Source organism: Ascidiella aspersa, chromosome 2, assembly GCF_963924565.1.
Source record: "Ascidiella aspersa chromosome 2, kaAscAspe10.2, whole genome shotgun sequence".
Lineage (NCBI taxonomy): Eukaryota > Metazoa > Chordata > Ascidiacea > Phlebobranchia > Ascidiidae > Ascidiella > Ascidiella aspersa.
Window position 1 is genome coordinate 4,199,064 of NC_139448.1, and position 15,082 is coordinate 4,214,145.

General features: G+C 36.3%; 2 protein-coding genes across 4 annotated transcripts; one reads left to right on the forward strand and one right to left on the reverse strand.

The window, feature by feature from the left end:
* Positions 1 to 892: 892 nt before the first annotated feature.
* Positions 893 to 6,639, forward strand: LOC146163211 (uncharacterized). Of its 3 annotated transcripts, XM_083382142.1 has the most exons (12): positions 893 to 1,009; positions 1,215 to 1,313; positions 1,792 to 1,947; positions 2,097 to 2,243; positions 2,459 to 2,587; positions 3,068 to 3,217; positions 3,443 to 3,502; positions 3,793 to 3,909; positions 4,208 to 4,274; positions 4,476 to 4,588; positions 5,268 to 5,421; positions 6,042 to 6,639. In XM_083382142.1, exons 1-12 carry the CDS (start codon positions 932 to 934, stop codon positions 6,119 to 6,121), a joined length of 1,350 nt encoding a protein of 449 aa, XP_083238268.1. In that variant the 5' UTR covers positions 893 to 931; the 3' UTR covers positions 6,122 to 6,639. The 3 variants fall into 3 exon arrangements, with proteins under 3 accessions (XP_083238268.1, XP_083238269.1, XP_083238270.1); XM_083382143.1 differs by lacking the exon at positions 2,097 to 2,243; XM_083382144.1 differs by lacking the exons at positions 2,097 to 2,243; positions 2,459 to 2,587.
* A 1,223-nt stretch (positions 6,640 to 7,862) lies between these two features.
* LOC146163212 (uncharacterized) lies at positions 7,863 to 14,429 on the reverse strand. The gene is made up of 6 exons (XM_083382351.1): positions 13,957 to 14,429; positions 12,720 to 13,065; positions 11,191 to 11,298; positions 10,384 to 10,589; positions 9,729 to 9,807; positions 7,863 to 9,412 (listed from the first exon to the last, which is right to left on the reverse strand). Exons 1-6 carry the CDS (start codon positions 14,031 to 14,033, stop codon positions 8,627 to 8,629), a joined length of 1,602 nt encoding a protein of 533 aa, XP_083238477.1. The 5' UTR covers positions 14,034 to 14,429; the 3' UTR covers positions 7,863 to 8,626.
* Positions 14,430 to 15,082: the final 653 nt, after the last annotated feature.

Genomic DNA, 15,082 nt, shown 5'->3' on the forward strand with positions numbered 1-15,082 from the left:
GTCATAATGCCTATACGTCATAATCAAGCACCTGACGGAACAATGCAGGCATTGCAGGGGGTGCCACCAATAAGGGAATGATTGGTAGGATTTGTCGATATGTATGGGTTATATTTGTGTACGTTGGGCTTATGGCAAAATTTAAAGAAGCTTTCGATTATCAAGCAACACCAAACAGCTGCACACTTACATTTGACTAAAAAGCGATCAATATGTCCGGCAGTCCGCCTCTTGTTGAATGGATGGGTATTGGGTATATAGAAAATGATCGTTTTGCAAGGCACCTGTTAAACAACCAATCTTAAGCACAATAGATTATATTTTGTAGAATCAGTTAACAAAACACTTCAAATTCAAAAACGTTTTTTTTTTACAAAACTATGATTTATCCAAAACATGAACTTGATATATGCGCTTCTGGTTAAAAATATGTGACCCCATTTTAACTTAAATTTATTGCAAGAATGATTCTAATAGGGACAGTACCGTAGGAGAAAACGCTACGTTTATGGATACGTGGCGTTACTTGGTTCATTTGTTTAATCGTTTGGTTTTCATTATGATTTTGCTGCATTTATTTTGGCGCCTTTGTGTAATTATCAATGGTTTATTTTAGTAATTGTGACGTAAACAAAAGAGTAGGTCATTGTTTACTACGTTCCAATTCGCAGGTAGGTAAACAATGCCCCTTTCACAGTTAACAATCGGTTGTAAAACAAAAGATAAAGGGTAAAAGAACGCTAGCTTCACGACGCCAAGTTACGAAGAAGTTACAAAAGTTCTGAAAAAAGTTCTTGGATTAGTTAAAAGATTCCAAGTTTTTGTAACAGGCACAAAGTTTATTGCACTTAAGAGAGAATAGTAAAAAATATTTATCTTAATTTTGAAGCATTTTACTAATACTTGGACTAATCATATATTAATAAGCAAAATGCCAAAGAAAGTTGCAACAGGCAAGAAATCAGAAGCTGTGGTTTCCCAGTCTCAAGGAAATGGATCAAGACAAAAGGTAAATAAAAAGTTCATTTTCTTTGAGATATATTTAAGACTTTCTGTAAGTACTCATCAAACTCATCTGGCATAATATTAAGGGTATTAATTTATGAAAATAAAAGAGAAATACATTTCACCTATAATGGAACCATCATTTTCTTAATTTGAATCCATGCACCAAACAATATTTAGCTCCTAATGGTGACTTGTGTTTCGTGCAGGGTGCAGATTCAAATGGAGGTTCATCATTCTCACTGTGGCTCATAATATTTCTCATAACTGCTGGGACAGGGGCAGGATTCTACTTTGGTTTTGAGGAGGTAAGAATTGTGGCGCTGGTCTAGAATCCTACCACAATTATAAAATCAACGCACAATATTTGAGTTAGGGTGCTGGTTAGTGTTTGGGTGTGGGTGGGTCAAGTGTTATTATATTCTTTATTTAATAATAACACTTGACCCACCCTAACCCAAAACGCTAACCTGCACCCTAACCCAAACAATGTGCGTTGTGGTAGGATTCTAGACCAGCGCCAGAATTGTTTCTTTAAGTACATTAGCTTAGCATGAGTGTAGTTTTAAATTATAAATTAAATTTGTATAAGGCTGTTTTGAGTAGTCTATGCTACAAAGTGGCTATAATATTTTGCTACAGTTCAAAAAATATATATTTAATTTAATAAATTTACTTATTAAATCGTTTTTTTTTAATATAACAGTCAACTCTACAAGATATGTTTAAATGAATAGAATAATGTGTACTTTTATATCAATAATATTTTGTTTATATTTAAACTAGATGAAATCTGCAAATGAAGCTCTAGTTGCTCAAATAAGCTCTATCAGCAAGGAACTTGATTCGATTTCTGAGTTTAAAAACGAAGCCAGCAAAATGGCAGAGGGAATAAAATCCATTTCTGCTATGCAAGACTCTATTAAAAGCATTCAGTTAAAGGTAATTTTAGTTATTTGTTTTGTGTTAAAGTATTTCATAATTTATTATTCCATTGCTACCACATGAAAGGATTTAATAATTTATTATGTTAAATACTTTTTTTTATTGTCTTCATCTTATATTTATTTGTATCTTATGATGTTTGTCAGCAAAATGATATAAAAGGAGAGATTGGCGTTTTGTCTGAAAAACTGGGTACCTTGCAAAGAGAAACCACTGATCAAAGAAGTCAAACTGATATGCTTCAAAATGAGCAAAGTGAAGCTAAACAAATGATACAGAACATTGACAAAAAAGTGAATATACAATATCTTAATGGTCAAGTTATTTCCATAAATGCAAGAATATGATAATAGTCAAACAGTCAAACGGTGTTCATTTTTAATTAAAATACAAAAAATTATAACATAACTTTCAATTGTTAAAAATATAAATTATTTTTAACTTGTAAAATTATACAAAATTCGTTTGCAATGAAAAGTGATAAAAACACTTTTTTTGCTAAACATAGATGGCAACATCCAATGAAATATTATCTCAAGATCTTAAAGATTACAATGCTGTTTTTGAAACTAATATGGAAGGAATAGCCAAAGATATTTCCAGACTCAGTGATTTCGATCAGACTCTTACTGATAAGGTTATTGGCTTAGTTAGAGGTGGCTTTCACTAATGCACTAGAGTTTAGTGTCTCTTACTTTTTTACTAACACTTTTGCATGATATAAGTTTTAAACTTCCTTCTGGAAAGTGAATGAATATGTGTTTAAAAACAACTGTGATCTAGTCCTACTGGAAAGATTTTTGTTTCTCAAAGATGAGAACACCCCACATCTTTGCACAGCTTGTATTATGGAAATTTATATTTACCTAATAAATCATAATAAAATAAAAAATAAATCACTTCACATCTTTTCACAGATTGCTCTGATGCACGTTTTATTTTTGAAATTGCGTTTTTTATTATTGCAAAAATAATGAACAATTTCAAATGTACATTACTTTGCATGCGTTTTTTTTTCAGGATTTATGATGAAATGGTTTCCAAATTTCGATTTTTTGTTGGAGAAATTTCAAGTATGTTTTTTTATTTTTGCAAACTGTTGTTTCTTTTCATTCAGACAAGCAAGTTTGAATCTAGCATCGAGTCCATGGATTTGTTGATCAAAAACCTTAATGAAAAGATCAAACAGATGGAAACGGGATTTAAAGTGAAAAATGCAGAAACCGAAACTTTGTTAAGGAAAATTGAAACATACTCTTCTGACCAGGTGATGCAAACATAATATTATAAAAATAAATTCTCGTAAACAGACTCTAAATTTCGAGGTGAAATTATGAGGTTTAAACTTTTTTGCTTATTTGTTTAAATCTGGTTTAAAGAAGAATTCCAAATAAATTTAACTACAAGGATATGTTAAATTGCTGACTGCCTAATGCAATATTTTGTCTGTTTAATTCGTCGACATTTTAACACTTAGCAATTTAATATTTAGATTTCTGTTATCCAACAATCAACAGCAAAGCAAGTTAGCGACCTGACTCAGCAAGTTGTGGTAAGTTGAGTTATTAATTATTAAATGTTTTTTAATGCTCCATTGACATTTAAACTTATGTGTACAGGTATGTTTCATTGTGTTTTTTCATTGTTTGTTTACCTGCTATATTTATATAAAGGCCCAGTTGCAATATCAAAGCCCTGATAAAGATTTCATGTGTAGGTTGTTGAAACGTTGGTACATTTAATAAAAAAGTTTACCAAAAAAACAATTTTACTATTTTGATACAATGCCTGGCAGCATAAGTATATTCATACACAGAATAATTTTTCAATTCTTTATCCTAGGAATCGAAGCAGATTTCACAGAACCTTCAAACCAGTGTACAACAGTTAAACGTCAATATGAAGAGTGAAGTTTCTGCTGCAATGGGACCTCTCATAACTGAACTGCAAGAAATTAGGGTGGGTGGCTGTGATGCTGTTCATATTTTATAGAACATTTTTTTATCTGGTACAATGAAAATCCATGTTTATCTATATAACTTAAGCCTATTGAATGAAATTTCTGACATATATTTCAACAGCACTTTAATTTAAAATGTAATGGTCCTCTCTTTACCGACTGGAAAATTCTAATATTTATAATGTAGTATATTTATTTTTTTGGGTATTTTTTCATGAAAAGTTGCTTTTATTAAAAATATATTGTAATACTGTCGTTAAAAATTGCTAACAAAAGTTTTTTTATTGTGTTTTCTAGGAGTCATCGAAATCTGTCACCAAAAAACAAACTGAAATTGATGAGGAAATCAGAAAAATTCAACTGAGTAAGTATTGGTCTCAGAAAATCAATTTCATCAAGCTAATCACAAATCTTGGCTAACTAAATACATCTAATGTTAATCTTAATCGGAAAACAACTCCAGCTTGCTTAAAATAGACCTTTAAAAAAGAACTAAAACCTTCAGACGGACATTTATTAAAACAAAGTTTAAGAAAACATTGACATTGTATTTTTTTTGTGGCAGAGATTGTCACTGACCAGGAAGTCAATGCCATAAAGGAAGAAATCTCAACATTAGCCGACCAAACCTCAAAAACCGCAGCAGCCTATAACGGCGTTCAGTCTGCAATTGCCGAGGTAAGTCAAGGAGCTTTTCCATTGTTTAACACATTTAGGTTCAAACCAATGTCTACAAAGTTAAACAAAGGCAACAGGAGCCGATATTTGCACAAGGTGGGGGGGGCTATTTTTTGTTGACTCTTGAAAAAATGACGCTTGATAAGGGCGAAACAGTCAGCGAACTGTTAAGTCATTAGTCGTGCTAATCCCAGCCACCAATGAAGCTATTTAGAAACTTATCTAAGTAGAGGCGGTGGAAACAAGAAGTGTTTTTTAGCCTAAACCGCCATTAGAAATTCAAAGAAATTTTCAGATGAAAGTTGTAAATTAGGCAGATTTCTTGGTTTTCAAAATTTTTCAAAGCTTTATAGGCCAAACTTGCATTCAGAGTTTAAAGTTTAGTTACCTTCAGTTGTTGACCTGCTGTTGTTTAGTTAAATTCACCGTTAAAAGTAGAATCACTGCGTTGTATCGCAAAGATAAAATCCCTATATGAATTTGGTTTGGCACCCATACCACCCTAGTATAGGACGAGTATCAATACATAACTCGGCATCGGGTATCTGTTCCGATCCGCTATTATGGGATATCCATAGAAAGTAAATATTGAAAACAGGCGTACGCGCCACAATGTGTTTATGTCAATATTAAACTTAAATTCTCAGTGTTTTTAATCTAAATTTGCCTTTTATTCAAGACTTCGGACAAAATCGAGAAGAAAATCGCGACATTGAACGCCCACGTGCGCGCAGCCAAGGATGACGTGGCAGTCATGCGTGACAACGTGAAATCGATGAATGACGCCGTTACCGAAATAAGGTCGCTGGCTGGACAAGCCAAAAACGCAGCAGGTAAACGGACTAATTTGTATTTACCTATAGAGGAACTTAAAAATATAGGCTTTCTTAATTTTTTTTTCGATCTGTATAACGACAGAAAACTGCGCAGCTTTAATTTTTTTTGGTTGCTATTTTTTTCGCTAAAGTGGCATATTTGTAAATTAGCGCTAGTTGAAGCAATTTTCCCAGCAATACGTGATAACAATTACTCACTCCGAGATTTTAGATAAATAATAAAATAGGTTGACTATGTGTGCTGCCTGAAAATGTAAAAAATACTATATGTGTAATTGCTAGGTGTGGTAAAACCGTCGACTGAGTGACCTACACTAAGTGTTGAAAACTTTTAAATTTGTCACTTCTATGTTTGTCCGATACTTAATATTTTATACCGATGCATAAAGTATCCGATTCCGATACCAAATGACATTACTGTGCTCAAATAAGCAATATGATAAAATAAATTGGTAATTTTTTCAGGGTATTCGGCCAAAATTTAATCTGATATTATCGGACTTGTCTAATCATCACCAAATTACCTTTGCGTTAATATTAGTTTATTCCTAGCATATATTTTACGTGTTAAGTTGGAAACTGTTGCATTTTTTAGGTAACATTTATTTTGCCCATAGATACTGTGGAGAACAAGCTGAATACTTTGCAAAGTCAGACTGCTCAAGGTAACGGCCAGAAGAAGCAGGCCACGCCCTAAATTTTAACCAATCACATCTAGGTCTGAAGCAGAAAAAAATTGGTTGGCAGTAAAACCTTCGCAGTACAAATTTTTTCTAGTTTTATATTAAAAATATGCAAACATTTCCAGTTTTTTTTTAAATTGAAAAGGTATTTTTTGATCGTTAATATTTTGTAGCTGTAACAGTTTTGGCACTTTTATCAGAATTTTCTACATGATATATAGACCTTAAAAGCCATCTAGAGTGTCTACTGTATAAAACTGAACTGTATTTCTCGTTATAATATTTATCGAACGCAAGAAATCATGTCCCTTTTTTTAAAGATTTTTTTATAAACTTTTTTCCACCAAGTAACCAATTCTGACACAATGTTAAAACGTCATAGAACTGTATGTTTTAAAACTGCACAAATTCTATCGTTATGTGTTTTGGTACGTTTCAAACTGTGTTTACCTAGAGTGTATGAAACAAGTTAAGTTGCACCGGTTTAAAGACCAATTTAGCTGTCTTAAAAGCAATAATTTATGCCAAATAAGAATAAAATGTTTTTTTTTTTTGTCTGTTCGCTTTACGATGTATCATGCATTCATGCGTAGTTTCACTCAAATAAACCAATCGATATTCTTTTTATTAGATCAAATTTTGCGAATCACTGTTTATCCGTTATATAAACAAATTGTGGTGCTTTATTTTGTTTAAGGTGTTCATATGATCCTGGTACAAATTATCATTTGGGCCTGTTTTTTTAATATTATCTCTGTTGTCGGAAAAGATAATTAATTTCGGTTAAAAACAATTTTATTCTTACGACATTTAACTTTCGTCTAAAGTCATCAACACAATTTGTGTGTTTTACAAACTGAATATCCTTTATCAAGTATCATGCTTCCCATAATATATATTTGCGGCTTCATTTACATTTTCGTGCCTATATAGTCTTTCGTCGACCAAACATATGCTAGTTTCTTCACGCTTTGCTGACTTGAGCTATTCGCAAAAAAAAGTGTCTTACGTTTATGTTTGAGTGTGCAGTGCAAAATTACAATTCAATTCTTTGAAAATCTGTCGTCATTTTGAAGCACTGATTCGGCATCCTAGTATTAACTAGTTAGACAGAAATCAGATTCGACTGTCACCAGAATAATTTACTTTCAACTATAAACCAATTTTGGTTGGAAACTCTGAGCATCTTAAGGAAATTGCAGCTATGCCGTAATATTTTAGCATAATTAAATGTGTTGCAATCCTAAATCCTGTATTTTGTAAGAACAAAAAGTCAAGTCAATTTTAAAACGAGTCATTGGCATAAAAATAAACATTTAAAGTGGTTAAAACTCAATCTGTGTATCGTGACCAAAACGATGGTAAATAAAGGAATTTCAGTCAAAACTAGCTACGCTACAAACGGTTTTCCACTTGAATAACATTTTAGTTGTTAGCTTATTCCCAACTTCAGTAGCCAAACTTGGTTACGGTTAGTCCGACTTTCATGAAATGCTAGACTTCATTACATCTTAGGAATCTTTAAAAATGGCCTTTTGCCTACATGTCAAGTTTTCTTAGTTTTGGTAATTGGATTATTTATTATTAAAATCGCCAGGATTGGGTGTTTTCTAACTCAAAAATATCTGTTATTGACGTCATAAAAAATTGCGAAGTGTCGGCCATTCCATCAAATTTGTCAAATAGGTTTGGAAACTGTTTTCCCTTTTAGCCAACTGATTTTAAGGGAAAATTGAAGAAAGGCTTACCGCAACGACCTGGCAAGTTAGATTTATTGCACGCCTTTTATTAAAGTAAAGCACTCTGGTAGTTCACAGAATATAAGAGAAAAACAAACGGTAAATAAAGTACCAGCCGTGACTTTTGTACCACGCTAGGGCGACACTGCGTTTGCCAGCAATTTCTCCGGGAGGCGTTTTAACAGTATATTCCACTGTTACTCGCGTGATTTTACACTAAATTGACTGCAAATCTTTCAAACATTTTTTTTCATGAAGACAGGTGTTGTGGAGTTGAAATATATCAGAGTGCTATTAACTTTGTGATTCACCTCCTGGCTTTTACAGCTGGTAGTAAATTTAAAGTGAAGTTGTATTTTATACGAACTCATTTCTTAGTATTTAAAATCATATTAACATAAAAAAATCTATTTGGACAATGTAAATGGGTTGTGGGCCTTAAGATAAACTGTTTAATTTGTAATCTAATTGTTGGGCCAAAAATATAAAAAATAAAGTTTTTAAGCTTGGCCTCCACTGGGATATTTTCCTACCATCAAAATCCACAGGAAAACCGTTCAAATGTTTTTCCCTAAAAGTTAAATTCGTTTGTCGCACATTTCGCGCAGAACCAAACAATATTGATACTTTCGCCTCGGGTTCTTGCCAATTACCACGTGTTGGAAATCGATAAAAAATCACGACAATTGCCCTTGAAACGACCTTCATTCCGACCGAATCGACCCACGTGGTCCAAGAGCTAAACCTGACCGCAACCAGGTGCCAAGGTCAAGATCAAGGTCAGTACTCGCGCCAGTCAATACTTCCGGCCAGAACCTCGTCCACATCCGGGATAGTTTCGCGCGCTTTCGTCATATCCGGCATCGACGCGAAGTGCTTGAGCGCAGCGAGGCGTGACGGGACACGCTTGGCCACCCTCAGTGATGACGTAGTAGACAGCGAGCCGCATTCGCTCAGGACTTCGTCAGTTAGGCAAGTCGACGCAACTGATGACGTCCTTATGGTCCTCGTTGGGGATTTCCCGGGTTCGAGAAGCGCGGCGGAAGCGAGCGAGAGCGCTGAAGCGGAAAGAAACGCGTCATTTCCGATTCCTCCCTCGTCGTCACGAAGTCGCTCGATCGTCGCTTCTTCGCTGTAGCGAGTTCGCGGACTCCAACCAAACTCGGTGAGCAGCCCGGGATCGCCCGAGTGACGATACTCTGACATCACTTCAGGTGATACTGCACCGATGACGTCACCATTTTCGTGGTAACTCCCTTCGGTGTTTTCGATTTGCGAGATAACCTCGTCCATAAATTCCAGTGCTTCGTGGCAGTCGCTTGGTTGCGTCGTTTGTGACGTATCGTGCACTGTGACGTCATCGTACGACACGTCATGGAACGTGGAGTCCTCTTCGAACACGTCATCGGTTTCTTCCTCGCGGATGATTGACAGGTTGGAGCTGGGCGGCGCCAATCGCCGGCCCTGCCTCCTGATTGGCTGAGCCTGGCCTTGATTGACAAGCACGACTCTGGGCGTCGAAGGATCTGCGTCACTTCCGTTCCGGTTGATTGACGTGTACTGGATCTGTGACGTAACGTAAACAAACAATTGAACGGCGTGCACAGCTCGCGCTAAGACAAAACAGAAATTTTCATGTTGTCCCCAGAAGAGCTTAATCATCAAATTACAATGTAAGATTCAAGTCGCTTTTGTGTTGTCACTTTAACATTCCGAGGTAAACTCTTTTCTAATCGCATAAGACGTAATTGTTTAATTGTTTTTCGAAAACATTGTAAATAATCAAAAGTGTTTGCGGCACTAAAAAGTCTTTTGCGTTTACCATAATCAAACACCAGACATTTCTTCGCTATAATCCACATAACAAGACGTAACTACTTACGTCATTTGCTTCCACTGTGCTGCTGAGATTTCGGCCACGCGAGTGTGATCTAGAGCCGAGTTTAACAGTCCGCGATAATCTGGAAAAATCGCGCAAAGGTAAGAATAACTGAAAAGTTAAAAAATAGCATTTAACGGTCACTAATCGTTAAAACCTGTTTTACAATGTAAAGTTGCGTTTCTCTATCGAATTGTCGGGAATACGAATTTAATTAAACATAGACCTGTTACCATCTTAGGTGGCCAGGCTTTGGTATCAACACGTTTGGTTGTTGTTGTTGACACTGTTGAAACAAGCAGTCAAAATTAAACGCAAAAATTATGGTTTAAGGGTTTCTAATTTGCTGGTTTAAAAAATCATCAGCTAATTTTCATTTCGTCACTCATTTTTTAAAGCTAATTTGATAAAATGAATGACTTTAATAAGATTTGATTTAAGACTAAAAAAGCTTAGCATGTATAGACAAACCCCCATTTATTCTCTTAAATTTCAGTTTTAGAAGAAAAAAAATGACTATGATTCAGTTTTATGTGAGACAATGACTTGGTTTATTTTAGGTTCCTGATTATATATATTTTTCTCTTTAATTCATTGTCGCTATTAGCGCGTAATCCGCAAAGTGACATTCTAATTCGTTGAAAGTTTCCAAACGTACCTCGTGGCAGCGAATCCCAACAATGCAACCATTATGACGCCAGCGGCAGAGAAGGCGATGATTTTCGTGGAAGTCGAGGTATCCTGGGGTGGAGGGGGGTTCACAACACCGGGGTTTTCCCCTGGTACATCTGGCCCACCCGGAACTGCCACCCTGGGGTTAATGGACAGTTTCACCAGCACCGTGCATTCCATCGGTACCTCGATCTGCAAAGACGCCAAAACTTAATGGATTTATGTTGTTAGCTCATTGAATTTATGTGATCAGCTAATTGGATGTAGGCGGTTAGCTCGTTTGATGTTGGTGGTCATTTCATAGGACCTAACAGCTTATTTGATTTATGCGGTTAGCTTGAATGATATTAGTGGTAAGTTTATCGTATTTATGGGTTTGCTCATTGGATTTATGAAGCTAGCTGATTGGATTTATGTTGTTAACTCATTAGATTTATGTTGTTAGCTCATAGGTTGAAGTGATAAGCTCATTGGATTTATGTGGTCGGCTCATTGGACTTATGAGGCTAGCTCACTGGATTCATGAGAGTGGCTCAATGGAATTATGAGGCTAGCTCATTGGATTTATGTGGTCAGCTTATTTCATGCATGTTTGCAGTTAGCTCATTGGACGTAAATAGTTAGCTGATTAATTTAGAGTTGTTAGCTCATGGGATCTAAAAAGTACACTCATTGGATGTTTTCTGTTGGCTCATTGAATTTATGTGGTCAGCTAATCAAAACAATACATAAGAATTCACCCATGTCTGTTTGTCGGTAAACTTTGTATTTTGCTAAACGCAATCATACTTACAGCACTGTCGCAAATTCTCTCCCTGAAACTATACCGTCTTTTCTCGGTTATTGCTGGTTTGCACGGCGGGCTGTTGCACGGGTTCCACGGACCCCATTTAGTGCAGATCTGTCAAACAAATCATTTTTTCTTCAGGAAAGACACACTCCAAACATATAGGCTTACGTAGATGACTTTAATATATGCCTTAGTTAAAAAGCACATCAACATTAAAGTCCTTCAGGTTAGTTGTAACAAGTCATTGGTCTCTAATTGTGATTAGATTCTCAAGTAAATTACGAAATCAAAAACTAAAAAAGATCCTTTAGAGAAAAAACAGCATTTTTCAGGCGGGAAAATCAAAATAATTTGTTGTAATTCCAATAGTGTAAGGAGCAGCAATATAAATACTTTTTAGTCAAACAATAATGCCAAGCCCCATAACAGGCGTTGCGACGGATAAAGAACGTATTTTTGTGCAGCCTTAAATAGAGCATAAACCTGCGTACGGGGAATTATGACGGCGAGATGTAGAGGACTGCAGTCAGATCTGTCAGTGCAAGACATGGCTTATGAGACGAATTACGATTACAGAAGGCCTCCTGACCTTTTGTAAATGTCTCAACTAATCGTATTTTTATCCAATTCTTCATTAGGTTTTTCGTATCATTTAAAAATGTTTTTATACCTCATAACCGAAATCCCAAGACATCCTGTCCATACGTCATTATAATACCCAAAAACCAATCCAGGAATAAATAAAGGCGGAATGTGATTGTGAGTTTTTATGTATACCCACCTTCTAAAGCTAAAACCACACTGAAGCGTAATGTATGGCTCTGTACTTGTATGTACAACATTTCGGGCCCTGTAACCGTAATTAATTGTGATAGATGACGATTGTGGGGCCTAAAACCAAATCTACTTCCTGGAAGGGAGGACCTGGTCACAACAACAATGTAAATCAACACAACGCGAATGGCTGGATAGCTTATCACAGAAAAAAGACTATAAGACTATCTTTCTGTTGAATCACTTAACTTTATATAAAGTGGTTTGTATAAAGTGGTTAACCACATATAAAGTGGTTTGCATTTGATTTATTCATTAGGGGTTTGCTGAAAAGCAAGCTTTTTCAATAAAGAAACCTGTAGTTAGCAACTGCAGCCAAGATTGAACCAGTGGACAAAGCAATACAGCATTTACCCCGATGCTTACCCATTGAAACGAATTGTTGATTAGCTGAAAGCGAAATTTATAAATGATCATCGAACCCTTAGAATCGCGATCGCGAGGCCTAATCACGAATTCTTAGTAAATATAACTCTAGCATGGACTGTTTTTAATTTTAATTTATTTTATACATCTTTAAACCTAAAGTACCAGTTAGTTTCGCAATTTAACAGCAAAAAAGGGGTATTGAAATAAGTTAGACCAATCAGAATCAAACTACGCTGTTTTAAGAAACATTCGGATTCAGAATAAAACTACGCTGTTTTGGGAACCGTTCGACCTCAGGAAATCTACGCCTTTTTGCCAAAACAACTCACATCTAAATATCCGCAGGTGATATTCCTCTCATTGACGTTTCCGCAATCCAGCTCACTCCCAACATTTTCAGCGACGTCGCTCTTCTTCGCCTCGCACTTCCGCGTCTGACGTAGGCGGGCGTGCTCTTGCTCGCACCTGGCGGACGACATCACCAGCGCTTTGTCGGCGCCTGGACAAGTGACCTGGACGTTCGGTTGCCATGGCGCCCAGGCGTACGTCATCGGAAGCGGTGGCGCTTTGGCGGAAACGCCGTTGGCCTGACGACGGCTGCGTCCTAGTATGACGTCGATAAAGGCTGATGATTGTGACGTCGTGACGCTGTCGTTTGAGCTCGTGTTGGAGAGGCTGTCGAATAAGTCACGTGTAACTTTACGCAAGAACGTAACAAAAAGTTATCTTTACGCCCATTCAATTGAGCTAAACTTATCTTTTGGGCAACTTTTTTTACTTTTAAAACTTAAGGCCCGTTTATACTACAGCTGCACTGAGCTGCGCTGGGCGTAATTTGCATTTAAATTCTATTGTGGCGAGCGTTTCACGCTTTTCTAAACTCAAGCCCCGTGCAGCAGCTGCAGCTAGCTTAAAAATACGCTTTGGAGCGATTTCCACGCTTTGCTAAACTCAAGCCCCGTGCAGCTATAGAAACACATTACGTTTGGAGCGATTTTTACGCCCAGCGCAGCTAAGTGCAGCTGTAGTGAAACAAATTCCACGCCCAGCGCAGCTCAGTGCAGCTGTAGTGTAAACGGGCCTTTACTTCTTCATTTTTTAACTTTTTATTTTAAGTTTTTGTTGTCTGCCTAATACGCGTTTGTGAAGTAATGTGTATATATCAAGGGTTTTGTTTTTCGTTGGTTTTGTCACTTGTCGACCGAAAGGCAGAAAAATAGTACAAATTATATTTTTAACAATATAAAATTGATGCTTTCTACTCGAATCGTGGAAAACTTGTCTGTAAGTTTTAAATAAAGACTTGACCCCAAGTTTGAAAAGCACCAAACCCCCAAAGGGTGTTTTTACTCAGTAAATAGCGTTAAAAATATTGATAGTTAAATCCATATTCGGCAAATAAAACGCATATAAAAGTAAATACCTTAAACGCTTAAATCAAATAAAATTGAACAGGGTTAACAACTAATATGCTAAGTTGCGTGTTGGATATTACACTAAAAATAGCATTAAAAATTTATACACTTTGAGCAAAGTAGATAATAACAATAACATTCAAGGCCTTACGTGTCGCTTGCACCAACGTCCTGGAAGGTGACGCAACACAGGGCGACTAAGAGTAACACTGGATTCAGTGACATCATGGTACTATCCACATTTTAACCAACGACTGTATTAGGTGTCTGCGGACAAGAAAAAGGGAAGTGTTACTGTATGACGTAACACTGAGGGACTGTTACGCCACAAGTTGCCGTGTGTCACGGGTTGGCTTCTGCGTTTGAGGAAGTTGATTGAACGTTAAATGGCCGGAAGTCAGGGTTTATTCGAAATGTTCGAATAAAAAACAAACGGCCTTTTCGAAAAGTGTGACGCTCGCTTCATTCATAACTATAAGCCTTAAATAGAAACTGTGCGATGCTCTGTGGACTCGAATGAACGTTGACCAAAACCCACACCCAAAAGACATATTAAAGCTCATACAGAAGTAGGTATCATTTTGAACGTTTCGAATAACTCTTTATTCATTTTCAACATAGAGAAAAGACACTGATGGTAAGTGTATATATAATGATAAGGCAGACGTCAGAAAGAAGGAAACGTGGAGAGATACACTATCTAAAGCGGGTTGTGGGGCGATTAAGATCAAAATGATACCTACTTCAGTATGGGCTTTGATATTCTTATTACGTCTGACTACAACATCCAACCATTATGCCCCAAAAGACATATTGTTTATTGGTTATATTCGGTGAATAAGAGATGGAGGGACCAATACCCCTAAAATTCATCTTAGGAGGGGGGTTTAAACAACAATTATTAATTTAAGGGAAAAGCAAGCACCAAAAATTAAACATCTTTAGACCACTTCCGCCAGTTAATTTGCAGTAACTTCAGATTCGGTATAGAAATGTCAAAATTTGTCGCAATTTAACGAACGAGTATTTATCAATTATAAAGAGGGTTCTTCCGACAATTATTTATTCTGTGCCGACGTTTCGATAACCTATCCAGGTAATCTTCTTCAGGGCATATTAACTTGTACTCTTGCAAAAAGGTATATATACAGCGAAGAAAACGACGAAAAAACAAGGTGGCAAAAACCGAGGCAAAAAAAGGAAACAAGGCGTGAATAACGAGTATTTATGTTGAAAATCGCAGTCCAATGCTTTAGCAATTTTATATCTGATAAAAC